At 36.4% G+C, this 24856-nt stretch overlaps 1 protein-coding gene across 1 annotated transcript in view; it reads left to right on the forward strand.

Moving 5' to 3' along the window:
• CFAP47 (cilia and flagella associated protein 47) overlaps nucleotides 1-24856 on the forward strand; it is a 421910-nt gene that overhangs the window by 91362 nt on the left and 305692 nt on the right. The window contains 2 exon segments of the mRNA XM_082446774.1: nucleotides 9723-9991; nucleotides 18717-18912. Of these exon segments, the coding sequence (XP_082302900.1) occupies nucleotides 9723-9991; nucleotides 18717-18912 (465 nt within the window).

Genomic DNA, 24856 nt, shown 5'->3' on the forward strand with positions numbered 1-24856 from the left:
TCTCAGTACTTAGAGACATCTGGGAGTAAAATCGCCTCATTTTTTTATCCTGAATATTTTAAATCAATCATGCTTTAGAAAGAAAGTATATTATTTTGTTGTGGTGACAATTGCATGGATCATTCTACACACTTCCAATTTGGAACAATAAAGTTTAAAAAAACCTGGTTAAAGCTTTTATTTTCATAGCGAGTTGCACTGGAAAGATGAGTTTGCACACAAGTCATGTACATAGCTCCCATATTTATAGGAACATCACAAAGACAGTGCAGAGACTTTCTGCATACACTTTACACAACTTTCCCTAATGTTAACACCTTATACAACCGGAGAAGAATTTTTTAACACTAAGAAATTAACATTAGTAAAATATTATTAACTAAACAACAGACTCTATTCACATTTCACCAGGTATTTACTAAGGTCCCTTTACTGTACTAGGGTCCAGTCCAGGATACCATATTGCATTTAGTCTCCTCTAATATATGACAGGTTCTCAATCTTACTAATTTTTTATGACCATGTTAATTTTAAAAAAATACTGGTCTGGCTTTTTTTTTTTCCAGAATGTTCTTTAATTTCAGTTTGTCTTATATTTTCCACCTGACTAGGCTCAGTTCTTATTTTCCATGGACTTTGGGGAAGAATGTCACAGAGGTGAAATGTGCTTTTTGTCATATCATGTGAAGGGAGGACATGATATCAATATACATGCCAGGTTTCTCCACTGTAAAGTTGGAGAAACTATTTTTCCCTTTCCACACTCTATGTTTTGGAAGTGAGTCATCGATTTCAGCCCAGACTCAAGGGGTAGGGTCAAGCTCCACCTTCTGGAGGGGATATTTACATATATTATTCGGAATTTTTCTGTTAGAAAGGTTATTTCCTCTCTCCATTTATTTATTTATTTAGTTAGTTAATTACTTAATATATCTGTGTGAACTCACATATATTTATTCCATACTTTTAGCTTTAATCCAATGTTACCTTTTTTATTTTGTTGCTAAAACTGTTCCAGCTTTGGCCATTAGGACCTCTTTTAGATTGGCCCTTTGATATACTCCCTTCTTTATGATTTTAAAGCATTCTCTTACTTCCTTTGCTACAAAATGGTCCAGGGTCACTTTTTTTTTTTTTTAACACCTTTATTGGAGTATAATTGCTTTACAATGGTGTGTTAGTTTCTGCTGTATCACAAAGTGAATCAGCTATACATATACATATATCCCCATATCGCCTCCCTCTTGCATCTCCCTCCCACCCTCCCTATCCCAACCCTCTAGGTGGTCACAAAGCACCGAGTTGATCTCCCTGTGCTATGCGGCTGCCTCCCACTAGCTATCTATTTTACATTTGGTAGTGTATATATGTCCATTCCACTCTCTCACTTTGGCCCAGCTTACACTTCACCCTCCCCGTGTCCTCAAGTCCATTGTCTACGTCTGCGTCTTTATTCCTGTCCTGCCCCTAGGTTCTACAGAATTTTTTTTTTCCCTTAGATTCCATATATATGTGTTAGCATACAGTATTTGTTTTTCTCTTTCTGACTTACTTCACTCTGTATGACAGACTCTAGGTCCATCCACCTCACTGCAAATTACTCAATTTCCTTTCTTTTTATGGCTGAGTAATATTCCATTGTATATATGTGCCACATCTTCTTTATCCATTCATCTGTCGATGGACACTTAGGTTGCTTCCATGTCCTGGCTATTGTAAATACAGCTGCAATGAACATTGTGGTACATGACTCTGAATTATGGTTTTCTCAGGATATATGCCCAGTAATGGGACTGCTGGGTCACATGGTAGTTTTATTTTTAGTTTTTTAGGGAACGTCCATACTGTTCTCCATAGTGGCTGTATCAATTTACATCCCCACCAACAGTGTATGAGGGTTCCCTTTTCTCCACACCCTCTCCAGCATTTATTGTTTGTAGATTTTTTTGATGATGGCCATTCTGACTGATGTGAGGTGATACCTCTTTGTAGTTTCGATTTGCATTTCTTTAATGATTAGTGATGTTGAGCATTCCTTCATGTGTTTGTTGCCAATCTGTATATCTTCTTTGGAGAAACGTCTATTAGATCTTCTGCCCATTTTTGGATTGGGTTGTTTGTTTTTTTGATATTGAGCTGCATGAGCTGCTTGTAAATCTTGGAGATTAATCCTTTGTCAGTTGCTTCATTTGCAAATATTTTTCCCCATTCTGAGGGTTGTCTTTTTGTCTTGTTTATGGTTTCCTTTGCAGTGCAAAAGCTTTTAAGTTTCATTAGGTCCCATTTGTTTATTTTTGTTTTTATTTCCATTTCTCTAGGAGGTGGATCAAAAAGGATCTTGCTGTGATGTATGTTATAGAGTGTTTTGCCTATGACTTTCTCTAAGAGTTTGATAGTGTCTGGCCTTACATTTAGGTCTTTAATCCATTTTAAGTTTATTTTTGTGTATAGTGTTAAGGAGTGTTCCAATTTCATTCTTTTACATGTAGCTGTCCATTTTTCCCAGCACCACTTATTGAAGAGGCTGTCTTTTTTCCATTGTATATTCTTGCCTCCTTTGGCAAAAATAAGGTGACCATATGTGCATGCGTGGGTTTATCTCTGGGCTTTCTATCCTGATCCATTGATCTATATTTCTGTTTTTGTGCCAGTACCATACTGTCTTGATTGCTGTAGCTTTGTAGTATAGTCTGAAGTCCGGGAGCATGGTTCCTCCAGCTCCCTTTTTCTTTCTCAAGATTGCTTTGGCTATTCAGGGTCTTTTGTGTTTCCATACAAATTGTGAAATTTTTTGTTCTTGTTCTGTGAAAAATGCCATTCGTAGTTTGTTAGGGATTCCATTGAATCTGCAGATTGCTTTGTTAGTATAGTCATTTTCACAATGTTGATTCTTCCAATCCAAGAACAGGGTATATCTCTCCATCTGTTTGTATCATCTTTAAATTCTTTCATCAGTGTCTTTTAATTTTCTGCGTACAGGTCTTTTGTCTCCTTAGGTAGGTTTATTCCTAGGTATTTTGTTCTTTTTGTTGCAGCGGTAAATGGGAGTGTTTCTTAGTTTCTCTTTCAGATTTTTCATCATTAGTGTGTAGGAATGCAGGAGATTGCTGTGCATTAATTTTGTGTACTGCTACTTTACCAAATTCATTGATTAGCTCTAGTACTTTTCTGGTAGCATCTTTAGGATTCTCTGTGTATAGTATCATGTCATCTGCAAACAGTGACAGCTTTACTTCTTCTTTTCTGATTTGGATTCCTTTTATTTATTTTTCTTCTCTGATAGCTGTGGCTAAAATTTCCAAAACTGTGTTGACTAATAGTGGTGAGAGTGGACAACTTTGTCTTGTTCCTGATCTTAGTGGAACTGGTTTCAGTTTTTCACCACTGAGAATGATGCTGGCTGTGGGTTTGTCATATATGTCCTGTATTATGTTGAGGTACGTTCCCTCTGTGCCTACTTTCTGGAAGGTTTTTATCATAAATGGGTGTTGAATTTTGTTGAAAGCTTTTTCTGCATCTACCGAGATTATCATAAGGTTTTTCTCCTTCAGTTTGTTAATATGGTTTATCACCTTGATTGATTTGTGTATACTGAAGAATCCTTGCATTCCTGGGCTACACCCCACTTGATCATGGTGTATGATCCTTTTAATGTGCTGTTGGATTCTGTTCGCTAGTATTTTGTAGAGGATTTTTTCATCTATGTTCATCAGTGATATTGGCCTGTAGTTTTCTTTCTTCGTGACATCTTTGGTTTTGGCAACAGGGTGAAGGTGCCCTCGTAGAATGCGTTTGGGAGTGTTCCTCCCTCTGCTATATTTTGGAAGTGTTTGAGAAGGATAGGTGTTAGCTCTTTTCTAGATGTTTGATAGAATTTGCCTGCGAAGCCATCTGGTCCTGGGCTTTTGTTTGTTGGAAGATTTTTAATCACAGTCTCAATTTCAGTGCTTGTGTTTGGTCTGTTTATATTTTCTGTTTCTTCCTGGTTCAGTCTTGGAAAGTTGTGCTTTTCTAAGAATGTGTCCATTTCTTCCAGGTTGTCCATTTTATTGGCATAGAGTTGCTTGTAGTAATCTCTCATGATCCTTTGTATTTCTGCAGTGTCAGTTGTTACTTCTCCTTTTTCATTTCCAATTCTATTGATTTGAGTCTTCTCCCTATTTTTCTTGATGAGTCTAGCTAATGGTTTATCAATTCTGTTTATCAAAGAACCAGCTTTTAGTTTTATTGATCTTTGCTCTTGTTTCTTTCATTTTCATTTATTTCTGATCTGATCTTTATTATTTCTTTCCTCTGCTAACATTGGGGTTTTTTTGTTCTTTCTCTAATTGCTTTAGATGTAAGGTTAGGTTGTTTATTTGAGGTTTTTCTTGTTTCTTGAGGTAGGATTGTATTGCTATAAACTTCCGTCTTAGAACTGCTTTTGCTGCATCCCATAGTTTTTGGGTCATCGTGTTTTCATTGTCATTTGTTTCTAGGTATTTTTTGATTTCCTCAGTGATCTCTTGGTTATTAAGTAGTGTATTGTTTAGCCTCCATATGTTTGTATTTTTTACAGATTTTTTCCTGTAACTGATATCTAGTCTCACAGCGTTGTGGTCGGAAGACATACTTGATACGATTTCGATTTTGCTAAATTTACCAGGGCTTGATTTGTGACCCAGGATATGATCTCTCCTGGAGAATGTTCCATGAGCACTTGAGAAGAAACTGTATTCAGTTGTTTTTGGATGGAATGTCCTATAAATATCAATTAAGTCCTTCTTGTTTAATGTATGATGTAAAGCTTGTGTTTTCTTATTTATTTTCATTTTGAATTATCTGTCCATTGGTGAAAGTGGGATGTTAAAGTCCCCTACTATGACTGTGTTACTGTCGATTTCCCCTTGTATGGCTGTTAGCATTTGCCTTATGTTTTGAGGTGCTCCTACATTGGGTGCATAAATATTTACAATTTTTATATCTTCTTCCTGGATTGATCCTTTGATCATTATGAAGTGTGCTTCTTTGTCTCTTGTAATAGTCTTTATTTTAAAGTCTATTTTGTCAGAATTGCTACTCCAGCTTTCTTTTGATTTCCATTTGCATGGAGTATCTTTTTCCATCCCCTCACTTTCAATCTCTGTGTGTCCCTAGGTCTGAAGTGGGTCTCTTGTAGACAGCATATATACGGGTCTTGTTTATGTATGCATTCAGCCAGTCTATGTCTTTTGGTTGGAGCATTTAATCCACTTACATTTAAGGTAATTATCGATATGTATGTTCCAGTTACCATTTTCTTAATTGTTTTGGGTTTGTTATTGTAGGTGTTTTCCTTCTCTGTGTTTTGTGCCTAGAGAAGTTCCTTTAGCATTTGTTGTATAGCTGGTTTGGTGCTGCTGAATTCTCTTAGCTTTTGCTTGTCTGTAAAGGTTTTAATTTCTCTGTCGAATCTGAATGAGATCCTTCCTGAGTAGAGTAATCTTGGTTGTAGGTTTTTCCCTTCCATCACTTTAAATATGTCCTGCCACTCCCTTCTGGCTTGCAGAGTTTCTGCTGAAAGATCAGCTGTTAACTTTATGGGGCTTCCCTTGTATGTTATTTTTTGTTTTTCCCTTGCTGCTTTTAATATTTTTTCTTTGTATTTAATTTTTGATAGTTTGATTAATATGTGTCTTGGAGTGTTTCTCCTTGGATTTACCCTGTATGGGACTCTGCACTTGCTGGACTTGATTGACTATTTTCTTTCCCATATTAGGGAAGTTTTCAGTAACAGTCTCTTCAAATATTTTCTCAGACCCTTTCTTTTTCTCTTCTTCTTCTGGGACCCCTATAATTTGAATATTGATGCGTTTAATGTTGTCCCAGAGGTCTCTGAGACTGTCCTCAATTCTTTTCATTCTTTTTTCTTTATTCTGCTCTGCAGTAGTTATTTCCAGTATTTTATCTTCCAGGTCACTTATCTGTTCCTCTCCCTCAGTTATTCTGTTATTGATTCCTTATAGAGAATTTTTAGTTTCATTTATTGTGTTGTTCATCATTGTTTGTTTGTTCTTTAGTTCTTTTAGGTCTTGTTAAATGTTTCTTGTATTTTCTCCATTCTGTTTCCAAGATTTTGCATCATCTTTACTATCATTACTCTGAATTCTTTTTCAGGTAGACTACCTATTTCCTCTTCATTTGTTTGGTCTGGTGGGTTTTTACCTTTCTCCTTCTGCTGCTGTGTTTTTCTCTGTCTTCTCATTTTGCTTGACTTCTTGTGTTTGTGGTCTCCTTTTCTCAGGCTGCAGGTTCGTAGTTCCCATTCTTTTTGGTGTGTGTCCCCAGTGGGTAAGGTTGGTTCAGTGGGTTTTGTAGGCTTCCTGGTGGAGGGGACTGCTGCCTGTGTTTTGGTGGATGAGGCTGGATCTTGTCTTTCTGGTGGGCAGGACTGCGTGCGGTGGTGTGTTTGTGTGTGCCTTTGACCTTATTGTGATTTTAGGCAGCCTCTCTGCTAATGGGTGGGGTTGTGTTCTTGTCTTGCTAGTTGCTTGGCATAGGGTGTCCAGCACTGGAGCTTTCTGGTCGTTGAGTGGAGTTGGGTCTTATCGTTGAGATCGAGGTCTCTGGGACAGCTTTCGCCGTTTGATATTAAATGGAGCCGGGGGGTCTCTGGTGGACCATTGTCCTGAACTCAGCTCTCCCACCTGAGAGGCACAGACCTGACAGCCAGCTGGAGCACCAAGACCCTGTCAGCCACATGGCTCAGAAGAAAAGGGAGAAAAAAGGAAATACAGAAAAAAAATAAAATATAGTTATTAAAATAAAAAATTTTTAAAAATTACTAAAAAGGAAAAAAAAGAAAAATAAAAAAAAGAAATAAAGAAGAGAGCAACCCAACCAAAAACCAAATCCACCAATGATAACAAGTGCTAAAAACTATACTAAAACTGAACAAAACAAACAGAAAAACCAGACAGATAGAACCCTAGCACAAATGGTAAAAGCAACGCTATACAGACAAAAATCACACAATGAAGCACACACATACATGCTCACAAAAAGAGAAAAAGGGGAAAATATATATATATATCGTTGCTCCCAAAGTCCACCTCCTCAATTTGGGATGATTCGTTGTCTATTCAGGTATTCCACAGATGCAGGGTACATCAAGTTGATTGTGGAGATTTAATCTGCTGCTCTTGAGGCTGCTGGGAGAGATTTCCCTTTCTCTTCTTTGTTCGCACAGCTCCTGGGGTTCAGCTTTGGATTTGGACCTGCCTCTGCGTGTAGGTCGCTCTCTGTCTTCTGTTCCCCACCCAGACAGGAGGGGTTAAAGCAGCGGTTGATTAGGGGGCCCTGGCTTGCTCAGACCTGGTCATGTGAGAGGTATGAAACGCGGGGCATGCGTGCGGCAGCAGAGGCCAGCATGACGTTGGACCAGCCTGAGGTGCGCCATGTGTTCTCCCAGGGAAGCTCTCCCTGGATCACGGGACCCTGGCAGTGGCGGGCTGCACAGGCTACTGGGAGGGGAGGTGTGGATAGTGACCTGTGCTTGCACACAGGCTTCTTGGTGGCGGCAGCAGCAGCCTTAGCGTTTCATGCCCGTCTCTGATGTCTGCGCTGTTAGCTGTGGCTCACGCCCATCTCTGGAGCTCGTTTATGCCGTGCTCTGAATCCCCTCTCTTTGCACACCCCAAAACAATGGTCTCTTGCCTCTTACGCAGTTCCAGACTTTTTCCTGGACTCCCTCCCCGCTAGCTGTCACGCACTAGCCCCCTTCAGGCTGTGTTCACGCAGCCAACCCCAGTCCTCTCCCTGGGATCCGACCTCCGAAGCCCGAGCCTCAGCTCCCAGCCCCCACCCGTCCCGGCGGGTGAGCAGACAAGCCTCTCAGGCTGGTGAGTGCTGGTCAGCACCGATCCTCTGTGCGGGAATCTCTCCGCTTTGCCCTCTGCACCCCTCTTGCTGCGCTCTCCTCCGTGGCGCTGAAGCTTCCCCCCACCACCCCCTGAACCCCCCCCTTCAGTCTCCGCCCGCGAAGGGGCTTCCTAGTGTGTGGAAACTTTTCCTCCTTCACAGCTCCCTCCCACTGGTGCAGGTCCCATCCCTATTGTTTTGTCTCTGTTTTTTCCTTTTTCTTTTGCCCTACCCAGGTACGTTGGGAGTTTCTTGCCTTTTGGGAGGTCTGAGGTCTTCTGCCCGCATTCAGTATGCGTTCTGTAGGAGTTGTTGCACATGTAGATGTATTTTTGATGTATTTGTGGGGAGGATGGTGATCTCCCCATCTTATTCCTCTGCCATCTTGAAGATCTCCCTCCCAGGGTCACTTTTATTTTAGTTGTTCCAGCTCTTGAGTCAACATTTTTTCAAAGAAACCTCATTATCTTTTACAGGAGAATGGTATTTAGAAACCAAGATCTGTACACTAGGTTTGCTAGCTGCTACTGTGGTGTCACGTGTTCTAGGCCCTTTTGGCAAATAGAGCCAGGAACTATTTGTGTGTGTAGTAATCCATGAATACACATATATTGGTAATTATCTATCTGTCTATCTACCTATCATCTATTTATATCTGTCTTTTCCTCTCTTTCTATCTAAACATGAATTCAAACTGATAACTCTGACTCTAATCCCGCACCACAAGGTTCATTTCAGTCTTTCTCCCTTGTTCATTTTTAACTCGTTTGTCTGACAGTGAGAAATCTGACTCCCTTATTTGTAATGTATTTAGTTATTTTTTAACCCTGGTAGACTTAGTAAAGAAGTTTCAGAATTTTTAACCTGTACCCTTTTAGAATTATTAACATATTTTCCAACTATGGTACAGTGTTTATAAAGAGTATCTTTTTGTCTTTAGCTTTATAGTTTCCAGTCAAAACACAGTTTTCCAGAATTACTTAGGACACTCCTTACCACCCACACTACTGTAGATTGTCACAGTCTACAATCCATGCTGGGATCCCCAGCATCTTGGTTGATTGTTTTTAATTTACATACCTTTAAGTTCACTCTATGCAGTATACAGTTGTATGAGTTTTTAAAAATGTATAGAATAATTTATTTACTACTTCAGTGCCATACAGAACAGTTTCATTACACTAAAAATTCTCTGTATAACCCCTTAGCAATCACCTACTTCTCCTTACACTGACACTTGGCAGCAATTGATTTTTTTTTTTTCCACCCACAAAATTGTGCATTTCCAGAATGACAGGTAATTTAATTATACCATATGTAGAAATTTGGGTCTGACATCTTTTACTTAACAAAATATATTTAATATTCACTTATGTTTTTGCATGAATTAATATTTTACTTATTTTGTCACTGAATTTTATCCCATTGTATGGATGTACCACAGTTTGTTTATACATTCATTTGTCGATGGAAATCTTGTTTGTTTCTACTTCCATTGGTTGGTGATTATGAACAAAGCTATTATAAATATTCACATGCAGATTTTCGTGTGAACATAAATTTTCAGTTTACTTAAGAAAATACCTAAGAGTAGGATTACTGCATCACTTGGTAGACATATGTTTAACATTATAAGAAGCTGTCAAACTGTCTTCCAAAGTGACTGTACCAATTTGCATTCTCACCATTATGAATGAAGGTTCTTGTTACTCTGCGTCCTTGCTAACTAGCATAGCTCCCTTGAGTACTTTTCATAGTTGTTAACAGGCTGTGAACATATTTGCATACCCCTTTGTTTGCCTAACATCACTTTTAAAACATTTTATCTATGATTACCACTTTTAATTGCTTGACTTTGTGCCTAGGACTATCAATTTGCTACAGCAATACAAACTAAATTTTATATTGCATATTATAATCTTTATAAATCTCTTATTTTTTATGTGTGAACAGGATCTTGTTTTACATATTACTTCAATAAAAGATGTAGAGTGGAATTTCGATATTAGTAATACTGGTATACTTTTCGAAGATGGCATATTCAAATTTAGCGTACTCAGTGGGACTCTGCCACCAATTGAAGAGTGTAATGTTTCTATAAATTTCTGTCCAAGTAAGTAGTTTTTTCCTTTATTTGTTGTTGTTTCTATATCAGTTTATCCTTCACATATTTTATTTTATCAAGTATATAAAAGTTTAGATTATTTATTATATGTTCTTAAAACAGTTTTAAGAAATTTCTTACTAAAATTTTCTGGTAACCGTCATTATAAATGACACCGAATGATCCTTATCTCCTGGTATTCATGGTGTTATGTAGTCCCCTCCCACATCAAATAGGGCTAATATATGACCCATGGGATATTATGGATGTGATGGTGTGTGACTTCTAAGATCAGAAAAGGCGCTGCAACATCTGACTTCTCCTCTTGGATTGCTTGCTTTGGGGGAAGCTGGCCAGGATGTCTATTTATCTATATTTCCACTTTTCTGTTTTTTTTTTTTTTTTTTCTAATTACAAAAAGTTTTTTGTACCTTTTAATAATTGGTATGGCAAATTTTCTTTCATTAAACATATATTTCAAAAATTTTTGGCAATTCTTATACATTTACTTTTCTAAATGAACTGTAGATTATTTTTTCCAGTTTCTAGAAAATGCATATAATTGAGTTTTTCCCTTCAAAGAATAACATGCTTTTACAGTAACTAAGGTGTCATTTTATATGCATCATTATATAAAGAAGAATATCTTTTCCCCACTAAATTATCTTGGTACCTTGTTGAAATTCAATTGACCATAAACAGAGTTGTTTATTTCTCTTAACCTGGTCTTAGAGAATGGCTTGTGAAGTATTCCTTCCGTTTCTGTTTTTGTGAAGATTGATATTAATTCTTCATGAAATGTTTAGTACATTTCACCAATGAAGTTGTTTGGGCTTTGGCTGTTCTATGTGAGAAGTCTTTTGACTTCAATCCCTTTCTATAAGTCTATTCAGATTTTATATTTCTTCTTGAGTCAGTTTAAGTAATTTGTGTCTTTCTAGAAATTTGCACATTTCTTCTAGGTTATCTAATTTGTTTGTATACAGCTGTACATTGTGTTTCTTTATAATCCTTTTATTAAATTTCTGTAAAGTTAGTGGTTATTTTCCCTTTTTTTAATTCATGACTGTTGTAATTTGAATCTTCTCTTTTTTTTTTCTCTTGGTCATTCTTGCTAACGGTTTTTAAAATTTGATAATGTTTTCAAAGACCAACTTTTGATTTTCTTAATTTTTTCCTGTACTTTAATTCAGTTAATTTCTGTTGTAATATTTATTATTTTCTCTATTCTACTTTGTTTGGCTGTAATTTGTTTTTTTTTTTTTCCTTGTCTCTTATGGTGCAAGATGTTAGGTACTGATTTGAAATATCTTTTAGATAGAGGCATTTATAGCTATAAATTTCACTCTGAGTACTGCTTTAGGTGCATCCCATAAATTTTGGTATGTTTTGTTTTCCTTTCAATCTAAAATTATATTTAAAAATTTACTTTGCCATTTCTTAAGAATTAGTTTTTTGGGAGTGTGTTGTTTAATTTTCACGTATTTGAGAATTTCCCAAATTTCACTTTATTATTGATTTATATTTTTATTCCATTGTTGTTGCAGAACATACTTTGTATGGTTTCAGTCATTTTTAATATATTGAGGCTTACCTTACACTCTAAAGTATGGTCTACCCAGGAGAATGTTCCACATGCACTTGAGAAGTGTATGTATTTTGCTCTTGTTGGGTGGAATGTTCCATAGATGTGTGTAGGTCTACTTCATTTATAATGTTGTTTAAGTCGTTTATTTCTTTAGTGATCTTCTACCTACTTGACTTACCCACAATTGAGAGTGGAGTATTGAAGCTTTATAGGGTTATTATTTAATTATTTATTTGTCCTTTCAGTTCTACCAGGTTTTCCTCATGTACTTTGTGCTCTGTTAAGTGCATATATGCTTAAAATTGTTATATCCTCTTGGTGGTTTATCCTCTTATCAGTACATATAATGTCCTTATTTATCTATAGTAGCAATTTTCTTCTTAATATTTATTTTTTCTAAATTTATCATAGCCACCACTGCTCTCTTTTAGTTATTATTTGCGTGTATATCCTTTCTTCATCTTTTTACTTTCAACTGAATTGTGTTTTTGAATCTAAAGGTGTCTCCTCTAGATGACATGAATCTGGATTATTTTTTAAAGTTTATTTTACTTATCTCAGCCTTTTCATTGCTGTACTGAATTATTTTATATTTACTGATTAATTACTAATGAAGTTAAGGAAAGATTTGCACCTGTCTTTTTGCTATTCGTTTTCTGTATGTCTTTTAGTTTAACATTTAACTTCCCTTGTTGTTTCTTTCATAATAAAATTCTGAGGTATTTTCTTAGTGATTTCCCTGAAAAATACTAGTAACATCTTACTTTTTAAAATGTAATTGAGAATAATACCAAGTTCATTTCAACAGTATGCAAAAACTTTGCTCCAATATAGCATCCCCTTCCTTTGTACTATTATTGTCATGCAAATTACATCTTTGCACAATATAATCCCATCAACACAGTTTTATACTACTTTCTTATACTTTTTTTCTGTGTAGTTTTAAGGTTTTTTTTCCTTTTATTGACGTTTAGTTGTACGATATTATATAAGTTACAGGCATATAATATAGTGATTCACAATTTTTAAAGGTATACACCATTTATAGTTATTATAAAATATTGGCTATATTCCCCATACTGTACAATATATCCTTGTGGCTTATTTTATACCTAATAGTTTGTACTTTATAATCCCCTACTCCTATATTGCCCTTCCCCCCCCACCACTGGTAACCCTTAGTTTGTCTCTATATCTGTGAGTCTGCTTCTTTTTTGTTATATTCACTACTTCGTTGTATTTTTTTTCAGATTCCACATATGAATGACATCATGCAGTATTTGTCTTTCTCTGTCTGACTTATTTAACTTAGCATAATGCCCTTGAAGTACATCCATGTTGCTGCAGCCACTGTGGAAAACAGTATGGAGGTTTCTCAAAATACTAAAAACAGAACTGCCATATTACCCAGCAGTTTTACTCCTGGGTATACATGCGAAAAAAACAAAAACACTAATTTGAAAAGATACATGCACCCAAATGTTTGTAGCAGCATTATTTACAATTGCCAAGATATGGAAGCACCCTAAATGTTCATCAACAGATGAATGGATAAAGATGTGGTATATATATATACAATGGAATACTACTCAGCCATAAAAAGAAAAGAAATTTTGCCATTTGCAGCACCATGGATGGACTTGGAGGACATTATGCTAAGTAAAATAAGTATGCATTTAAAAAAAATCAGATAGTCAAGGAAAATAAAAACAAAACTATTTTTATGTTATCATTTATATTTACTCATATATTTACCTTTACCTCTTTATTTCTTTCTGTGATTCAATTTACTGTCTAGTGTCCTTTTATTTCAGTTTCAAGGGTTCCCTTTAGTATTTCTTCTAGAAAAGTTCTGCTGGTGATGAAGTCTGTCAGTTTTTGTTTATCTGGGAATGTCCTAATTTCTTCCTTATTTCTGAAGGATAATTTTGTTGGATATAGAATTCTTGGTTGACAGTCTTTTTCTTTCAGTACTTTAAATATGTCTTCATACTGCATTCTGGCCTTCATGGTTTTTGATAAGTCAGCTGTTCACGTTATTGAAGATCCCATATATATAATGAGTCACTTTTTCTGCTTTGAAGACTCTCTTTCCTTTGGTTTTTGGCCATTTGACAAATGTGTCTGAGAGTATATCTCTTTGAATTTATCTTACATGGAGTTCATTGAAATTCTTACATGTTTCAATTAATGGTTTTCATCAAATTTTGTACGTTTTTGGCCATTATTTCTTCAAATAGCCTTTCTGCCCTTTCTTTCTCTATCTCTGGGATTCTCGTTTTGTGTATATTGGTTTACTTGATGTTGTCCTGTAAATCTTTGAGGCTCTGTTCAGTTTTCTTCATTCTGTTTTCTTCTGTTCCTCACACTGGAGGAACTCAACTGACATTTTTTTCATGTTGGCTGATTCTTTCTTTAGTCAGTTTAGATCTACTGGTGAAACCATGTTGAATGAATTTTTCATTTCAGTTATTGTACATTTCAACTCCACAATTTATGTATAATATACATTTATATATAAATGTGTGTGTCTGTGTGCAATGTTTGAACTTTCTCAGGGACAGCTCCTACTGACAGTCTTTTTTCCTGTGTATAGATCATTCACTGTTGGTGTTTTGTGTGTCTCAAAATTTTATTTTTGAAAATGGGGCATTATAAGTAATGTAATATGGCTACCATGGAAATGAGAACTTCACCTTCACTCAGTAGTTGTTGTTGCAATTTTTGGTTTGTTGTTATTATTGTTACTGTTTGTTTGTTTAATGAAATTACAGAACTAATTCTGTAAGATTTGTATTCTTTTTCTTATGTGTCCACTGAACTCTCAATTTAGTGCTCATCTAATCATTAAACAGTGATTTCCTTAAATGCTTTAAATCAATAAGTTACCCATACTTTGCTGAGGGATTCTGTGCACATGTTGGGGCATGTCATTGATGGATGAACGGACAAAGAAGATGTGGTATATACTTACAATGGAATATTATTCATCCTTAAAAAAGGGGACTTCCCTGGCTGTCCAGTGGTTAAGACTCTGCGCTTCCACTGCAGAGGTTGTGGGTTGGATCCCTGTTTGGGGAACTAAGATCCCACATGCTGCAGGGCACAGCCAAAAAAAAAAAAAAGAAGGAAATCCTGTAATGTGTGACATGTTTGAATCTTGAGAACACTATACTAAGTGAAATAAGCCAGTCACAGAAAGACAAATACTGCATGATTCTACTTATGTGAGATACTAAAATAGTCAAACTAATAGAAACAAGGAATAGAATGGTGCTTTTCAGGGTCTAGGGAAGGGGGAAATGGAGAGTTGCTAATCAGTGGGCATAAAGTTTCAGTTATACAAGATGAATAAGTTCTAGAGATCTGCTGTACAACATTGTGTCTACATATAAAAATACTGTAATGTACCCTTAAAATCTGTTAAAATGGTAGATCTCATATTAAGTGTTCTTATCACAATAAATTTTTTAAAATGTGGGGATAAGAGGTATCTCTCTGCATCTGTACATTTCAAACAACTAAAAAATTCCTCCAGTCTTTTTTTTTTTTTAATCAGAAAACTGTTAGGACAAATTAGTTTCCTTTTGGACAAGTTACAATGGTAGCATTTTGATTTTTGACTCAAAGTCTGTTTTTCTATCCACCCCTGGCCCCAGACCGAATCCTTTGTCCTAAATCTGATCCATTGTCTAACTTTTTTACACCCCCCCCCACTTATGTGCAAACCATGATTCCAATAATCTTATTAACATAACTTCTCACCCACAGGTCACAGGGCTTTGGAAGGACAGCGTAATAAGCAGCACAGAAAGCAACTTGTTTACTTTTCCCAGCCTCTTGAGAGATGTGGGTCTCTAATTGACTTAAGATTTCTTTTAATCACACCTAGTGAGATCTTGTCCTTGTTCTTTGTGCTATCCTGTAGCATCTGCCGTTTTATTCTAGCAGGCATTGATGATTGATTACACTTTTGTTCTGCCATTTTCTCTTCTTGTAATCTGACTGTGGTATAAGCCTTTTATTTCAAACCATGGTCAGGGCTTCTATGTCTGCTATTTCCTTTGCCTTGTAGATGGAACCTTTGCCATCAGTATCACTTAAAGTAGGGCAAATATATTTTATCTCCACTTTGGGTAGACCCTGTTATACTGCTAACCAAGCAGGGCTCCTTTATACTGTCAGGGCTTTCAAGAGTTTGAGTGAGGTGGGTTTTAGTTTTCACTCCCCGTTTATTGCTCTTCCTTGGACTGCCACAGGGATAGAGGCAGGGCTGTGATAGTATCTGTTATCCACACTGGTATGTAGGCAAATCATCAATCCCTTCTGCATCTGAACCACTGGTCTTGAATCTAATTTGTGTGGCTAGACTCTCACTCCCCTTGGATAAGATTGTTCTTAGTTCTCATGTAAATACCCTCAATGTTTCCTGAGCCTGACACCCAGTATGCGCATATCTTAGAAGATTCTCAACATGAGAATCCGTGCTACATTAAAACATAGAATTTTTCAGATAATGAGCTTTAGGAAGTGAAGGTATGGCATCTAGCTTTTTTAAGCACACAGGAGCAAAGGAACAGCAGGAAGGTGCTTGAAAAAACATCTATGCACGTTTTTTTTTTTTTTTTCTCTCTTTGAGGAAGTCTATACTACTATTTGTCTCTAATTAAAAGCATCTGCTTAAGTACCTTTATAGTTTATATACTATAACTAAAGCATACCAAATGTCATTTCCAGACTATTTTTCTATTTAAAAGGGTGTTATAGTAACTTACCTGTGTTTCTTCCTAATTATTCTTACTTATGAAGCAATGTTAGGATTACAGGCTCTTGTATATGCTATTTGGGCCTATCCAGATTCCCATTACTGGGCTTTTCGATCCCTCTCTCAGTTGTGGGTGTTGGCTCCTGGCAGGTTATGTTTGTCCCTTTCTCCAGGGGATTGCCCTTGGCTGGAGGAAGATACCTCATGAAGAGATAGCAAGGAGATTAAGTCTAACCACCACTACTACCTCAGGTGACCCAACGCGCTCCCTCCCACCCCCTCCCCCTGCTCTGTCCGACATCCCAGAGCTCCCTGTGGAATCAGGTTGAATCGATTCTAAAACTACAGCTTCTCATAGCTTCTTGCCCTGCCCTGTTCTGCTTCCCTCCTTTACCCACAGGTTCCTCCTGAGAGCACTCCCTCAGTAAATCACTTGCATTGGGATCTCTCGGACACTACTATGTTTTACACATGTGGCAATCTAATAAAATACCCACGGCTAGCTATGTTAACAATAGAAAAGGCAGGATAAGAACCTCTTACTGCTTTTAAGCTTTTTAGAGAGTTTATTGAGCTGTGTGTTTGCTCTCTCCATAATATTCTGTTAGCACGGTATTGCATTAAATCTATGTCCAGCACATCTCTTAGCCTGGCCTTGTATATGCACTTTAGATTTATGTGTGAGAGACAGTACATAGGATATTGTGATTAGTCGATTTTTTTAAATGTTTCATCTTTTATTACCTCTGTTTAGAACTCTGAAAAGATGGTAGAAAACATCAAATATTCCCTGCATTCTGAAGTTTACTTTATAAAAATTAGTAGGTTTCATCAGATATTTCTTTGTATTTCTTCTTAGTGTCTAATGTGTCTGGTCCTAAAAGAAAGAGTATAAAAGCTAGTCCAGCTAAAGCCACCACCTGTATTTCTATACAGAGCTTCTCCTTTATGTCCTTATCAACATTTATATCCAGATGAAATGGACTGAATCATCTAGAAGGAAATAAACATTTCCATTTGCCTTTTCCTTCAGTATGGGGCTGAGCCCAAGCAGTCAAACCTGTAGGTTCCTTCCTTAGGATCTCATCCTAACTCTTAAAAAAAAATTAAACATGCCTATAACACCTTTATATAACTTATGTCTCAGATGAGAGAGAAGGCATACCTGAGCTTAAAAACATGTGTTACTGAATCCGCAGTAAGTCTTAGGTTACACAAGGAACCCCCTTCTCCATTATCCCAGAAACCTTTAACACTTCTAAAACCCAGGAATAACCTCAAAGCAATCCATTCAAAACTCAGAATTCAGTAAGTTTTTTTTTTTTTTAAAGGAATTCCTTTATTTTTATTATTTATTTATTTATTTATTTATTTATTTTTGCCTGTGTTGGGTCTTCGTTTCTGTGCAAGGGCTTTCTCCAGTTGCGGCAAGCGGGGGCCACTCTTCATCGCAGTGCGTGGGCCTCTCACTATCGCGGCCTCTCTTGTTGCAGAGCACAGGCTCCAGACGCGCAGGCTCAGTAGTTGTGGCTCACGGGCCTAGTTGCTCCGCGGCATGGGGGATCTTCCCAGACCAGGGCTCGAACCCGTGTCCCCTGCATTGACAGGCAGATTCTCAACCAGTGCACCACCAGGGAAGCCCCTCAGTAAGTTTTTGGTTTCTAAAATATAACCTTGAATTCATACTCATGAGATCACATTTTTCTTCCTGTGAGACTTATGTTTGGGGATTTGGGTCTTAAAAGGCACTGGCAACTGGCTCTGATGGCACCTGTTGTCCAAGACCAGCCTGCTGCTTCTGTGCTGAGACTTTTTCTCCTACACAAACTGCCTTTCCTCCTGTGAGTTGCCATGTGGCAATTTCCTGTTTTTTCCTACCAGGTGAAATTGGCCAGTCGACCCTGACAGCCTTACATAAACCTAAAAATCTGCAAGAAAGCACATTCCTTTCCTCTCAGCATATCCATTTCTCAGTATTCCCTGAGATCTTTATGGCAGTTATCTGACCTCATCTTCATGCTGCATATACTAAAGGGATGGGCAGCTCCTGTTAAGGCATGGAAAACAATTTAAAAAAGAAGTCCTGTTGTACTGTTTCCCCAAGGTATATGTATTTTCCCATAATAATGAAAATCTACTGTAAGGAGACGTACTCTATTTCTAGACAGAGTGCACTTTAAAAGATTTTTATTTCAATGACACCTCATTACAAGTCTTAAGTTCCTTGGCAGGATAAATCCAGTTTCTGGGTAATCTATTCTGCTCCATTGAGCTGTAACTTCATAGTACATCTTAATATTTAGTAAGGTTTAAATTATGTAAATGTTTTTTGGTGTGTGTGAACTAATCTAAAATACTTTAAAAAGTTTTTCTTTCATTAGGACAGCCTAGAAAATACACAGCTGATATTCCTATACATTTAAATGATAATCCAGTTTGCTTTCGAATGTTATGTCTGGTCGGAGAGGTAAAATTACCCAAGTTATTGTTTGACCCTCCTTTCATATTTTTTACTCCTGTTCCTTTGGGTGTAACAACTGTGATGGATGTCAACATTTTACCTCAGAACTATTTCAGGTAGATGCCTAATGTGAATTGACCACATTTTCTTTAGGTGCTTTTTTCTTTCTGTCTGTGTTATATGAGTCATGAACAATGTCTGACTTGTTTCTATAGTTGGAGTGAACTACTAAAATATTTAACTGTACATTTAAATTAAAAATACCCCCAAAAAGCCCATTTAGTTGTCTCACCGTTAGTCGTTCAATTTTCTGGTAAAAATTTTTGGTATATCTCTTTTTGTGGTATGAGAAGCAAGCTTAAAAACTCAGTGTATTAGTTTTCTTTTGCTGTGTGACAAATTACCACAGACTTAGTGCCTTAAAACATGAATTTGTTCTCCCAGTTTCTTTGGGGGGGTAGGTGATGGGTGGGTCAGGAGTCCAGGTTAGTTTAGTGTCCACTGCTCAAGGTCTCAATAGGCAGAGCTCAGGGTGTGGGCTATAGCAGCCGTCTCATCTGAGGCTCAGTCCTCCTCCATGCTCTCTGGTTGTTGGCAGAACTAATCCTTGTAGTTATAGGACTCAGACATCGTTTTTTTGCTGGCTGTTGGCTCGGATAACTCTCAGCTCTTAGAGGCCACCGTCAAGTCCTAGACATGTGGTCCCCTCCTCACAACATGGCATTTAACTCATTCAAAGCCAGAAGTACACCATCTCTCTGACTTTTCTCTCTCACCTGATTAAATTGGATCTGCCCCTGATTATCTCCCTTTGCTTACTCAAATTCCATTGACTAGGGACCTTCATTACCTATGGAAAGTTCCTTTACTATTGCCGTATAGCATAACTTAATCACCAAAGTGATGTCTCATCATATTTACAGATCCTGCCACCCAAGGAGTGGGAACTCTGCAGTTTGTACACTAAGGAACAGGACTCTTGGTGGCCGTCACAGAATTCTGCCTATCATGTGCACACAGTATAGGGAATGCAATCTGTTTTCGTTTTTTAAAAAATTTATGAACAGCTCAAATCCCAGGACTGTACTGGCCTAGATATATTATGAGCCCTCACATTACAAAACAAATAGAGCTTGTGTGTGTGTGTGTGTGTGTGTATGTATGTATGTATGTATTTATATATATATATATATATATATATAAAACTGCTGGGCTGCTGAGAAGTGTGGGAGGTCTCTAAAGGGTATCAGATCAAGCCAAACCAGAATACATTCTTATAAGCTGAAACCAGAGTAGGAGTGGTGAACTGTAATAACATGCCAAATGCAAGCTTGTTCTTAAATTGGGACAACTTCAAGATAGGAAAACTTAATCTCTGATTCCTGGATTAATCTGGAAGAAGCTAAAATGGTTCCACGTGAGTAAGTCCTTCTATCTTTCAGCAGAAGCAAGCAAATCTTCTCTAGATCAGTGGTTCTTAAACTTTGGTGTATATCGGAATCCGAATTTCTGTATAGGAAATTAAAAGAATGTATATGTAGATATTTAAAACTATGAAGATCATTTATCAAGATAGACAAATATAAGTCCAATATTTAAAATTCAATAGCATTTCAGCATACAACATTTAGAACGTGCAACTGTAAAACTACTATTCATAAAAACATTAACAATTAAAGATAATAGGAAGAGTTGTATGGAACTGTATGGAGAAAATTATAAAATTTAAGTCAAAGAACTCATAAATAAATGAAGATTTACACATATTCATGAATTGGGGTACTTAATATTGTAAAAAGGACAGTTTTCTACAAATCAATTTAGATATTTCATGCAACTGAAATAAAAATTCAAATAAATTTTTTCATAGAGATTGACAAGTAAAATTCTAAATTTTATATGAAAAAATCAAGGGTCAAGAGTAGCCAAGCCACCCCTGAAGAAAAAGAATAAGGTGAGAAGGGCTTAGCTTCCCAAATATCAAGACTAATAAATCAATGTGATAGTGGTGCAGTGATAGAGAAAATGTGCAAAGGAGTAGAATAGACTTAAAAAAGGCCCACACATGGATGGATACCGAATATATGACAAAGGTAGTATAGATCTATGGAGCAAAGAGATTACTATTCAATAAATGGTGCTAGAATAATCGACTGTATGGAATATTTCAAACGGGATTCCTGTCTTAATACGCGAAAATTCATTACACATGGATTGAAGGCTTAAATGTGAAAGGTCAAATGTAAAAAAAAAACTTAGAGGACTTCCTTGGTGGCACAGTGGTTAAGAATCTGCCTGCCAGTGCAGGGGACATGGGTTTGAGCCCTGGTCCAGGAAGATCCCACATGCCGTGGAGCAACTAGGCCCATGCACCACAACTACTGAGCCTGTGCTCTAGAGCCCATGAGCCACAACTGCTGAGCCTGCATGCCACAACTACTGAAGCCCCTGTGCCTAGAGCCCATGCTCTGCAACAAGAGAAGCCCGCTCACCGCAATGAAGAGTAGCCCCCGCTCACCACAACTAGCGAAAGCCTGCACGCAGCAACAAAGACCCAATGCAGCCAAAAATAAATTAATTAATTAAAAAAAGGCAATTTGAATATAGGCAAAAAAAAAATTAGAGAAAACAATGTTAATGTCTGTGGGTAGAGAAAGATTTCTTAAGCCTTAAAATCATGCTAACAATAGAGTAAATAACTGATACAAATTAATCAGAAAAATATCAAGTAACTCAACAGAAATATTGACAAAAAGTTTCCATCACTATTTCACAGATAAAATGGAAAATAAACACATGAAAACATATAATTGACCTATTTGTAAACTTGGAAGTAAAAATTAGTGACTGCAATAAGATAGCATTTTGCTTGTCCTAGGTAGGCAAACATTAATAAATCAGGTTACTAGTTACAGTGTCAGTGAGTAGGACCACACTGGATAATACTATGTGAAGTGTAACATCGGCATATTTCATAGCCCAACATTTACACTTCACAGTATATACAAGAAAAACTCATCAGGGAAATGCAAATCAAAACCACAATGAGATATCGCCTCACACCTATCAGAATGGCAGTTGTCAAAAAGACAACAAATAATAAGTGTTGACGAGGATGTGGAGATAAGGGAACCTTAGTTCACTGTTGGTGGGAATGTATACTGGTGCAGCCACTATGGCAAACAGCATGGCGGTTCTTCAAAAGATTAAAAATAGAGCTATCATATGATGCAGCAATTCCAGTCCTGAGTATATATACAAAGAAAATAAAAACACTAATTAGAAAAGATTGATGCACCCCAGTATTCATAGCAGCATTATTTACAATAGCCAGTGTATGGAAGCAATTTTAGTGTCCATCAACAAATGAATGAATAAAGAAGATGTGTATATATTCTACATATTCAATGGAATATTATCCAGCCATAAAAAAGAATGAAATTTTGCCATTTGCAACAACGTGGATGGACCTGGAAGGTATTATGCTTAGTGAAGTAAGTCAGACAGAGAAAGACAAATACTGTATGTTTTCATTTATATGTGGAATCTAAAAAATAAAACGAATGAATATAACAAAAGGGAAACAGATTCATAGATACAGAGAACAAACTAGTGGTTACCAGAGGGGAGAGAGGTAGGGGGAGGGTCAAGATAGGGGAAGGGGATTAAGAGGTACAAGCTACTATGTGTAAAATAAATAAGCTACAAGGATATATTATACAACACAGGGAAGATAGCCAATATTTTATAATAACTGTTTTTTGATTTTTTTTTATACAGCAGGTTCTTGTTATCTGTTTTATACATATTAGCGTATATATGTTAATCCCAATCTCCCAATTCATCCCACCAACACCACCCACACCCCACTTTCCCCCCTTTTCCCACTTTTCCATATGTTTGTTCTCTACATCTTTGTCTCTGGTTCTGCCTTGCGAACCAGTTCATCTGTACCATGTTTCTAGATTCCACATATATGCGTTAATATACGATATTTGTTTCTCTCTTGACTTACTTCACTCTGTATGACAGTCTCTAGGTCCATCCACGTCTCTACAAATGACCCAATTTCGTTCCTTTTTATGGCTGAGTAATATTCCGTTGTATATATGTACCACATCCTCCTCTTCCATTCGTCTGTCAATGGACATTTAGGTTGCTTCCATAACCTGGCTATTGTAAATAGCCAATATTTTATAATAACTTTAATACTGAATCACTGTGCTGTACATCTGAAACTGATATAACATTATAAATCAACTATACTTAAATAAAGTGCACATGTGTGCTACAAGGTATGTTTGAAATTAGTCATAGTTGCATTATTCAGAATAGCAAAATCTGGGAACTGCACAAATGTCCAGTGACATGTAAAGGGATAAATAATTTGTGATATATGTGTACGTGAATATTCTATAGCTGTGAAGTGGAGGAACTTCAACTAATGAGACAACTGTATTATGAATCCTAGAAAAGAAAATATTGAGATTAATAAAAAGTTAAGAGAGACTACATATATTGATATCCTTTATATAAAATGACAAAAAAGGAAAGCAAAACAAATTTTTATTTAGAAATATACGCCTGTCTATATATACAAAGAAATAGATGTAAAGAGTGGCTGGTTTACATCTTAAAATTATATAAATTGTGAGGATTTATATACTGATGTGAATTGCCTATTAGCATTACTTTCATAAACTACCAGATCTTGGACCCACCTCAGAGCTTCTCTAGTTCAATACCTTATTTTACAGTTAAGCATTCTGAGATCCAGAGAAAATGAGTTCCGTGTGTGATGTAATGGTTGGAAATAAATGAAAATTGTCCAAGTTGAGGAGCATAGAACGGCCTTTAGTTTCTAACATTTGGCCTGCAAGATATGATGAGTGCTTACTTAGGCCTCGGGGGCTTACTTTAAATGCCATTTTGTGAGAGAGTGTAGTTCCTCAACATTAAGTTTACAACTTTGGGATTCACAGTTTTTCCAAGACCCTATGTTGTAAGCAGACACTAAACTTTGTTGCTTAAATAGGAAATAGACATGACTTGAATTACATTGTACTAGAAAGTACTTTTTTCTTGGTCAAGAAACGTCTCATATATGAATTAATCTTTTAATCTTTCAGCTTTTAAGTTAATGTATAATGGTATCAATTTTAAAAATACCTCAAGTTAAAAGCTGAGTCTTACAAAACATGGTATAATGAAATGAGCATGTAAAAGGGACTGTAGAGATGATGTAACCTATTCTCATTATATATACAATAAAGTCAATAGCATTAATGACTTATCCAATGACAGTTAATTAGCAACAGAATTGGATTCAAACCTGATTTATAAACTGCTTTTTCGTGTTTTGTCCAGTGAACCATATGAGTTTAGCTAATTCAAGTTGAGAGCTTTCTTTACTTTTTCTAATTAGCTGAATAATCTTCAGTCTAATTAAAGTACTAGGGAAATATGATTCCCATTTGATAGCACTTCTTATTTGCTATAGGAACCTACATATATAATAAAACAAAGTAATATGGTGAAATATTTATTGACAACTAAAATTTACCAAGTATTAATTAGAATTGAGGTGAATACTACATACTATGCTATTAAAAATCACAAACATTTTAGATTGGCTAAATAAATTATAGTATATAATGAAATATGCAAACATTTAGTAGAATATTTTTAATAGTAATGATTGAAAAAATATTCATGATATATGTGTACAAGTGCTTAATTGTACCCAAATTAAAGAAAAAATATGTGTATATGCATTTGTTAATATTTAGTCTACATGCATTAAAGCTTTAGCTGTTTTAAGCAGTAATTTCTAGTAAATTTTTGTCAGGACATATTTAAGGACAGTGCTTTTAGCATGGCTGTGGTTAAAAACACATTGCACCTTATCAGGCATTTTAACCCTGTTATTTTAATCGTGACAGGTCAAAAGGAACTTTTGATCACCTCATGTAGTTCTTGGTTAAATCAACATATTATCAATTTTACTTATATTGTGACCAGAAAACGAGAGATGATACAAAAATATCTTTAGTAGTTGGG

This window comes from Balaenoptera physalus (genome assembly GCF_965194825.1).
Source record: "Balaenoptera physalus genome assembly, chromosome: X".
NCBI classification, from domain to species: Eukaryota; Metazoa; Chordata; class Mammalia; order Artiodactyla; family Balaenopteridae; genus Balaenoptera; species Balaenoptera physalus.